Below are 9,931 nucleotides of genomic sequence, written 5' to 3'. Positions count from 1 at the left end.
AGAGAGAGAGAGAGAGAGAGAGACTCATTCTGTTGCTAGAGTGCCAGGGCATCCGAGCCCAGCAACCTCAAAATCTTGGCTTCAAGCGATCCTCTTGCCTCAGCCTCCTGAGTAGCTAGGACTATAGGCACCACACCCGGCTAATTTTTCTAGTTTTAAGAGACAGGGTCTCACTCTTGCTCAGGCTGTTCTCGAACACCTCATCCCAAGCAATCTATCCCCACCTCAGCCCCCAATGCTGGGATTACAGGCATGGGCCAGCGTGCCAGGCCTTGAGATAATTATATTAATAGATTCACATGCAACAGTAAGAAATAATACATTCGTTTAGATCTTTTTTCATTTCTTTCAGCATTGTTGCATAGTTTTCAGCACATAAGTCCTGTGTATGTATTGTTTAATTAATTAAGTACTACTTTTTTTTTCAGTGACTTCAAATGGTATTTAATTTTTAATTCAGGTATCTATGTGTCCAATGTCAGTATATAGAAATACTACTAATTTTTATGTTTAACTTGTAACCTACAACCCTGATAAACTCAGTAATTCCGGGTTTATTTACTTGTCTTTGGTAGAACCTTTGGAATTTTCTACCTATAGAATCAGGGCATTTGCAATTGAGGAAGGTTTTCTTTCCCCTTCACTCTGAACGTCTCGTCTTTCCTTCCTTCCTTGCCATACTTACTGTTCCCCCTTTGATTTCCGCACTGTGTACAGTGCTCTCCCTTTGACTCCTTATGTCAGAAACTTGTGCTTCCTCTCATTTTTTACCAGTCTTTCTATAAACTTGTAGATTATTGATCTTTTCAAAGAATCAGCTCTTTGTTTCTCTATTATTTTTCTGTTTTTTCTTTCACTGATTTCTATACTTTATCTTTTTCTGACCACAATAGAATTAAACTGGAAATTAACAATAGGAAGATATTAAGAGAAGCCTCAATCTCTGGAAACTAAAGGGCACTCTTAATAACCTGCATAGTAAAGGAGAAACCTCAGTGGGAATAAAATACACTGAGCAGGGAATGTTCAGCACCAAGTGCAGACTTCAGAAAAAGAAGCAAAGTCTCAATAATTTAAATTTCTACTTCAAGAACATAGGAAAAAAATGAAATAAACCCAAAGCTGGCAGAAACAGCTCATACATTATATAAAGTTTGTATGTTGTAAATATTTATTTTTCCCTCTCACTAAAATGTAAACAGCAAGAGGGCACAGGTTTTTTTCTGTCCCCCAGCCCAGGAAGAGTGTCTGTCACATAAAAAGCACTGATTAATTCAGGCGTCCTCAAACTACAGCTCGCGGGTCACATGCAGCCCGCCTAGGACATTTATCCGGCCTGCCGGGTGTTTTTGCCACCACTGCCTGTCCTGCTTAGCAGCCGACTCGTCCTGGGGCCCACAGTCCGGCCCTCCAACGGTCTGAGGGACAGTGAACTGGCCCTCTGTTTAAAAAGTTTGAGGACCCCTGGATTAATTACTGGGGAACTGCATCAATAGATGGCATTAAAGTTTCTTGTGAAGCTTAAATTAATACTAAATTTAAGCCTAAACTCCTAAAACGCCTCCCGTTTCCTGACACAAGAAGAAAGATAAATACATGGAAAAATCAGAGTTTACAGGGGTTTTTGGTTTGTTTTTGAGACAAGAGTATTACTATGTCACCCTTGGTAGAGTGCTGTGGCATCACAGCTTACAGCAACTTCAAACTCTTGGGCTTAAGCAATTCTCTTGCCTCAGCCTCCCAAGCAGCTGTGACTACAGGCGCCTGCCACAACACCCAGCTATTTTTTTTGTTGTAGTTGTCACTGTTATTTGGCAGGCCCGGGCTGCGTTTGAAGCCACCAGCTCCGATGTATGTGGCTGGCACCCTAGCCGCTGAGCTACAGGTATGAAATACCTTCTTATCCCTTAACATTTAATGTTTAAATGTTAAATTTGAGTTTGAGGTTGCTGTGAGCTGTAACATTTAGCGATGTGCTCAAGTAGAATTAGAACTCCCATCAGGTACTTCACATATCTGACAAAACGTAAATATCAGTGCATATAATTCTCTACAAAAATGCAAGCAACTAGAAAGCTATTTTTCTTTAAAACATATTTCTTATTAAATAAAATTATATCTAAATTCTTTTCTTACCTAATTTTACAGGAAAGCCTGGAGGAAGCTTCATCTGAACAAATTCTCTAAGCTTGTTAAAGTGCTTGAAGGGAGCTATTACTTCTAAAACATTCAATAATCTGAAAAATGGAAAAAGGAAAAATGTTTTCATATTGAAATCACTTGTGTCCTTATGCTGGTTTTTATCCACATGCTTCAAACTTAAAACAGTAGTTATATCCAGATATTAAGGATGAGGAAATTATATATCCTCTTCCTCTTAAATCGTTTATTATTCTTTACTCTGTTACAGTTTATAACTTTTTTTTTTTTTCTTTTGAGACAGAGTCTCAAGCTGTCCCCCTGGGTAGAGTGCTGTGGCATCACGGCTCACCACAACCTCCAACTCCTGGGATCAAGCGAGTCTCCTGCCTCAGCCTCCCGCCTCAGCCTCCCAAGTAGCTGGGACCACAGGCACCCGCCACAATGCCCGGCTATTTTTTGGGTGCAGCCATCACTGTTTGGCCGGCCTGGGCTGGATTTGAACCCGCCACCTTAGGTGTATGTGGCTGGCACCTTAGCCACTTGAGCCCCAGGCACCGAGCCAGTTTATAAACTTTTATTTTTATTCTGTGTAACAGTTTGATTTTAGGTCAATATGTAAATGGTTCAAGGCTTACATAGCCCTTCTTCCTGCAGTCTACACATTCCTGAGATTTTTAATTAGGACTCACTGTTGGGGGGACCTGGTTTTCACTGAAAACCTATCATGTGTATGTATATACTAAATATTCTTTGATTTCTTACATATTTGAAAAAAGAGTGTTTCTTGTCTTAAAGAGAAATTTAGCTTACATAAAATTTCATGACGTATCTTTCCCTCTGAACTACAATTGCATAATGTCTCCTAACATTCTGTATCACACTAGTTATTATACTAATTTCTTCTTTCATCTTTTTTTTTCCCGAGTAACAAAGAGAAATTTTACTTAGGAAGAACAAAGAGAAAGTTTAGAGCACTTCCGAAGGGAGTTGGGAGTGGGTCCCTCTCATGCAGAAGAAAAAGTGAGAGACAGCTTTTTTTCTATGGCAAGCGTGTAACAAAGTTTATTGAGGAAGAGAAACACAGGTTTACAGACTAAGAGCAAGATATAGGCTTACAGAGCAAAAGACATGCGCCATAGAGAACAGGCCTCTATTACCAGAGCAAGTACGCAAAGAGGCTTCTTTCATCTTCTGATTGGATAGATTTCATTTTCAAGTATCATTATTTGTTTTTCAAAAAAGGCCTAAGCCTGCTATATTTCGTGAAGTCTTTGCTTCTGAGAATGTCTTCAGTGGCCTTGACACATGAGCGACAGACATACTATCACATCGCACTTTCTTTGCTTCAGAAATGAAGAGGCATCTGAAAACACTTAAAGCCAGGTTGGTTCTGCCCCTTTCCTGCCTGGATTCCTTTAAATTTCTTTACTGACAATTAAAGCCTGATTGGGGGGGGGGGGTGTTAGAGACAGTATTGCTATATTGCCCAGGCTTGTACTGAACCCTAGGCTTCAAGAAGTCCTCTCATCTTGGCCTCCCAGAGTGCTGGGATTATAGGCATGAGCCACAATGCCGAAGCCCAGCAGCTTAATGAGGATGATTTGTGTTACTAATCAGTGTTCGAATTTTTCTTGGAAACTAATGTTATAGATTCAGATCTTCATTACAAAGAAATTTTCTTCTATCATATTTTGAACACTATTTTGGTTACATTTTGGAGGTTCTCTTTTTTTTTTTTTTTTTTAGGTAGAGACAGAGTCTCACTTTGTCACCCTCAGTAGAGTGCCGTGGCGTCACACAGCTCACAGCAACCCCCAACCCCTGGGCCTAGGCGATTCTCTTGCCTCAGCTTCCCGAGCAGCTGGGACTACAGGCGCCCACCACAGCGCCCGGCTATTCTTTTGTTGCAGTTCAGCCAGGGCCAGGTTTGAACCCGCTGCTGGGGGGTATACGGGTCCAGTACCCCACTCACTGAGCCACAGGCGCCGCCCTGGAGGTTCTCTTTTTAAGTGGAACAGTAATGGTTCAACACTGAACCATCTCTGTCCTCCATCGTATCTATGGTTTCTCTCATGTCTTAAATGTCTTTTTCCACGGCATAAGCTGTCAAAATATAATTTTTAGTCCCATCTAATCTGTTCATTGTTGTTTCTAATGCATTTGTTTTATAACAGTGCTATTTAGCATTCAATTTATTTTCTTAGCTTTACTATCTCCTTTTCATTTCATTCTACTACATCTATTATCCAAGAATGATCTACTTTACTTATTTGGCACGTGGGGAAGAGGGATTGTTTGTTTTTCTACATAGCATTAAGAGGGAGTTTTCTTCTTTTCTTTTAGAATGAATGCTTTGTTTGGCATTTGTATGCTATGTTCTTTATTTAATTTCTTTTTGGGGTAGTGATTACAAAAGACACATTGTATATACATTTAAACCTTTTCTTCATGTACTAGCATATTTGAAATTGGGCTAAATCTCAAAATTGATGTCATCTTAAAATTAGCCACAGTTTTCTTCTTTATTAGTAAGCAGGATATAAATGTGTGTATCTTTGAGTCAACTGGGTCCCAGATATGATGGATATTGGCAGACGTGTACGCGAGGCTGTCACACTTCCCACATTTTCTGACCTAACTTGAGGACTGTACAGAACGTCCTCTCTCCTCTTCTAAAGCCTGGGTATAGGGCAAGGTCAGGGAGAACACTACATGTATGGATGTTTATTGAAAAATTTGGGTCCTGCTCTATTTTCTGAGAATATTTATTTTTTTAACATTTTAGGCCGATCTCTCCCACAGCCCATTTAATGTATTAGTCTAGACTGGAAAGGGAAAGAACTAGTAAGACAAGATAGCCTGGACTTCAATTCATCCTCCTTCCCCCACTTTAAAAAGGAGCTTAAAGCTCCAGGTACAGCAGAGTCAGCTCTAGCTACTCATCTTCCACTCTCTCTCTCTCTCCAAACTAGAAATAACTATGTATACTTATTTTATGTATGTGTGTATGAGTATATATTGTATATAATATCATCTATATGTATATTTATATATTTTATATAATCTATATGTTGCCCCAACCTACTAGAGGGGCAACACATGATTCATCGATTCCTTTTAAAGGAAGTACCTGGTGAATATAGGTTTGAGAAGATACAATCAAAATGTTCACTTGCAATACTGTTTACAATAGCAACAAACTACAAATCATCAAAATGTTTATTAGTATAGACGTAAAAAAGAAAGACATATCAATACTACAAATCACCCAGGAAAAAGAAAATGTAAATACTGTATGAACTTTCAGATGTACTCACTTTTAAAAGAAAAAAAGAACTCACAGAACAAAATGGTGACTATTGCACTTTTTTAACAATAAGCATGCATTCATGTATTACTTTTATAATTGTTAAAAAGCTATTCAAAAATGTATCACGTTAAAGTAATAAGAATTAATTATTCTAGAAGGGTACACATACTATTAAAGCGCTTCGCTTTTGTATTCAAAGGCCTTAAAGGCGGCACTTAAAATGTAGAAGTATTATTATAGCCTTTAGTGCTTAACAGCCTCTGCCATAAACATTTACGGTTAGTAATAAACTTACAGTTCAATCCCTAAAGGAAATTCCTGGCTCATGGCTATTGTGGCTTTAAATGTTTTCTTACTCTCTTTACACACCAGCTCTCTGCCCAGATGAGGAGCTCTAAAATGGGAAAGAAAGAAACTGTCAGCAAGTTATTTCGACAGGCTGTCACCTTTCTAAGAAAAATCTGCCTTCTTCCAATAACACTCATTAATATTTCAATGTTCTTACTATAACTATAAAAATAAATTAAAATTTGCTAAAAGTGAACAATATTTATGTAAGATATAAAACAAGGGTAACAAGAACAATCTGAGAAAAAAACTACCAGACCTCAATAATTCTACATTAAATATAATTTTAGCAATCACTATCTTTAAGAACAAAGAAAATCACTACACTGAAAAACCACTTAAAACTGTTATCATATATCTTTGAAGTCACTTGTTCAATTTAACCACCTTTACTGTCTACCATGGTCTCACCACTGACCAATGAAAAGTACTGTGAAGAATAAAAAACGTCATATTAACTATTGTCAGAAGATAAAACTGTAACAAATTTAGCTTCCAGTTCTAATTGGCTTTTATTTGCAATCCTAGCACAAGGCAATACCACATTCTATAAGCCAGAATGAGTATACCAAAGAGCTAAGCAGAGGCAGCTAGCTTTATAGTCTGAAAAAGGATGAAGAAACCAGACACAGGGAACAAAAAGTGATCTATCTAGTCCTTTCAAAGTTGCTTTCCTTATGGGGAGAGAACTTTGTTACTGTGCTAATACAAGCCAACTCCAATTCTCCTATTCTTTTTTTTTTTTTTTAAATTGATCCTGGCCAGGCGTTGTGGCGGGCGCCTGTGGTCCCAGCTACTTGGGAGGCTGAGGCAGGAGACTCGCTTGAGCCCAGGAGTTGGAGGTTGCTATGAGCGTGATGCCATGGCACTCTACCCAGGGGGATAGCTTGAGGCTCCGTCTCAAAAAAAAAAAAAAAAGAAAATTGATCCAAGTTCAGTCTGATTATATTACACTTAGCAGAAGTGACTAAATTCTGGATTTGTCTGGTCTATTGGAGCCTAGCACAGAAGAAGCCTAGTCCAAAACAATGGCCTCCCATAAATTTTGTTTAATACTATGAAATATTAAGGTAGAAACACTGTGGAGAAGTTAGCAAAATATAATAAGCCTTTCAATAAGAAAAACAAAATGATGAAAACTTCCTCCTACACAGAAGCAAGGAGGCAATATTTTATTCTCCACCAAAGGAAAGAATGATTTGCAAGAACAAACTTTCTTAAAAATAAACATTTTCATATTCATTCATCATTGTTTTAGTCGATATGTATACTGAGTACAAGCTATGTGCTTGGTACTCTACTAAATGCTGGTAATAAACACGAAGCAAAGGTCCTAGGGAAGGATGGCGAGATGTCATCTAGCATTGGCTAAAACAAAGGGACAATGACAAAAGAAGACCTTGGAAAGGCAATGAGGAAACGAAAGGTGAACGGCCTCACATAGCGCTAGAGAATCAGGATAATAATGAAATACAAAGTTCACCATACAATGGGGACATCTCCAATACGCAACTGCACTGGGCAATCCCTCCTTATATTATCTGAGAACAATGTCTCGAGTTTTGTGTGGGCAGGAGAGATGTAGAGGCACCTCTCTAACCTCACTGAAAGACTGTATATAATTTGGGATACTCCTTTCACATCATGCGTGTTTCATATTTTTAAAAGATAAATTAATTCAGACAAAATTATACCAATAGTTATCATACTCAAAGTCACATACTCAGTTTTTACAAATTATTCTTTCTAAAAACCAAAGCATATATAAACCAAGTAAACCCCTTACTTTCCATTTTCAGCAGATATATATTCTTCCCACGTAATAGTGTTCTGAGGAGGTGGGGTCAGGGACTGTCTTCGAACCGGCTGCCAAAAAATAAAAATAAAAAAGGAGGTGACAAAAAGAAAAATGTTATATTTATTTAAAATATAAAATTAAAACTTCTGGTGAACTATTTAAACTACCAATGTACTAAATTACTTCAATATAGTGATTGAAGAGGTTCCTTCTAAGATAGTTCCATAGTGATTTAACTCCTATTGATAATATTTATTATCATTTTTTCCCTAAATTTCAAAAAGTATCAAAGTAATAGAGGCAATCCCTGAGTTACAAACATCTGACTTATGTACCACTCACACTTACAAACAATGGTTATTACAGGTAACATAAGTAAATGGACCTATTCCAAAGTACATACAAATTCAACTTAAGAACAAACCCACAGAACCTATCTCATTCATAACCCAGGGACTACCTGTAGTATCCATTCAGTCAATCTTTCAATCATCTGAAATCTTCCTGGCATTATGTAGATGCTGAACATGGGAGCTACAGAGGACCATAAGAACTAATTGCAACTTCAAGAAACTTGTAATGCAGTTGGGAAGAAAAAAAAATACAGTCATGAGCAGTTAACTAAAAATACAAAATTGTATATTAAAAGCAAAATGATGGCGTGGATGCAGACAGAAGGGAACACTTCTACACTGCTGGTGGGAATACAAGCTAATAGCACCTTTTTGGGAAGAAGTTTGGAGAATACTCAAGGAACTAAAGTAGACCTACCATTCAATCCTGCAATTCCTCTACTAGGTATAATACCCAGATGACTAAAATCATTTTACAACAAAGACATTTGCACTACAATGTTTACTGCAGCCCAACTCATAACTGCCAAGACATGGAAACAACCCAAGTGCCCATCAACCCATGAATGGATTAACAAATTGTGGTATAGGTACACTATGGAATACTATGCAGCCATAAAAAAGATGGAGACTTCACATCTTTTATGTTACCTGGATGGAGATGGAATATATACTTCTTAGTAAAGTATCTCAAGAATGGGGGAAAAAAGTATCCAGTGTACTCAATACTGTTATGAAATCAATATGTAATCACCTACACATTCATACAAATGGTGAAACATAACTATAGTCCAGAAAGTAGAAGGGAAGAGGAGAGAAAACAGTAACACCAGGGAGGGTCCTACTGGGAAGAGGACAGTTTTGGATATGATGAGTGTGAGATGTTAAACAGCAATATATTAGAGTCGTTAAAAATCAAGAATTATTTTTCTTTATTTGAGAGAGGGTCTCGCTCACCGTCTCCGGAGCAGTGAATGTCACTGTAGCCTCAAACTCCTAGGCTCAAGTGGAACCTCTCACTTTTGCCACCCAAGTAGCTGGGATGACAAGCATGTGTACCACACCCAGCTAACTTTTTCTCTTTACTGTAGAGACTGGGTCTGATTAGACCCAGGTTCTTGCTCAGGGTGATCTTGAACTGACCTTCAGCAATCCTCCCACCTCAGCCTTCCAAAGTGCTAGGATTACAGATGTGAGCCACCACACCCTGACAGTTTGTTATTATTCTGGTATTTCTCATAGTAAAGGTTTCTCAAGTTTAAGATATCATGTATTCCTATTTAGATTTTATCGATAAAAACGTCTTAATTACTAATAGGACGTACCTCAATATTCTGAACTTAAAGTTCACTCTAAGGTATAAATGAAGTAATGTTCCCTCCTCCCTCCAACAGTAACTGGTTAGACAGAGAGGGACAAAAAGTATTAACAACACAGGATCAAGTGCCCAAGACTTGAGAATGCCTAAGCACTTAAATCCTGCTGCCAAAAATGTTGTCAAAAATAAATACTAAATACTAGAACCATGTAAATGAAAAAGAAAAAGGGGGAGAAAAAAGGGGGAGAAAAAGGGGAAGGAGGCAAAGCTAAAGTATTCATATGGCAAATAATTCCTTCCAAATGCTATCTATAAACACATATTTCAGAAATTAAAACAAATACTTGGTTGAAAATAAAAAATAAGCCAAAAAGCTATTCATCTACAATAGAGAACATAAATTCTGAAAAGGACCAAGATTTATTTTTAAGTACTGAAGTTCTATTAAAATGTGGCTTTAAAATTTTTTTTAGTTGACAAATAGTAATTGTACGCATTCAGTGCAGTGATCAGGGTAATTAGATATCAGTCACCTCAAACATGTATTATTTCATTGTGTTGGGAACATTCAATATCCCCCGTCTACCTTGTGACTCTACAGGTCACTGCTGTCACTGCTACGTCATGCCCAGTGGCGCGGGACCCAGTGGCGCGGGACCCAG

The 9,931-nt window shown here is 37.9% G+C and overlaps 1 protein-coding gene across 2 annotated transcripts in view; it reads right to left on the bottom strand.

Annotated features, from left to right (window-relative positions):
* The window catches only part of ANKRD13C (ankyrin repeat domain 13C), a 52,620-nt gene that overhangs the window by 3,288 nt on the left and 39,401 nt on the right, over nt 1–9,931 (bottom strand). The window contains exons 5-7 of one of the 2 annotated variants that reach the window (XM_023509895.1): nt 7,587–7,666; nt 5,748–5,846; nt 2,137–2,237 (exon numbers count right to left, since the gene is read on the bottom strand). In XM_023509895.1, the coding sequence (XP_023365663.1) occupies nt 2,137–2,237; nt 5,748–5,846; nt 7,587–7,666 (280 nt within the window). The remainder of the gene's footprint in view (nt 1–2,136; nt 2,238–5,747; nt 5,847–7,586; nt 7,667–9,931) is intronic. The other variant, XM_023509894.1, reaches the window with a different exon arrangement.

The sequence above is a fragment of the Otolemur garnettii genome, unplaced genomic scaffold (assembly GCF_000181295.1).
Source record: "Otolemur garnettii isolate 467f Iridium unplaced genomic scaffold, OtoGar3 scaffold00010, whole genome shotgun sequence".
NCBI lineage: Eukaryota > Metazoa > Chordata > Mammalia > Primates > Galagidae > Otolemur > Otolemur garnettii.
This window is presented reverse-complemented; position numbering and strand designations above follow the sequence as displayed.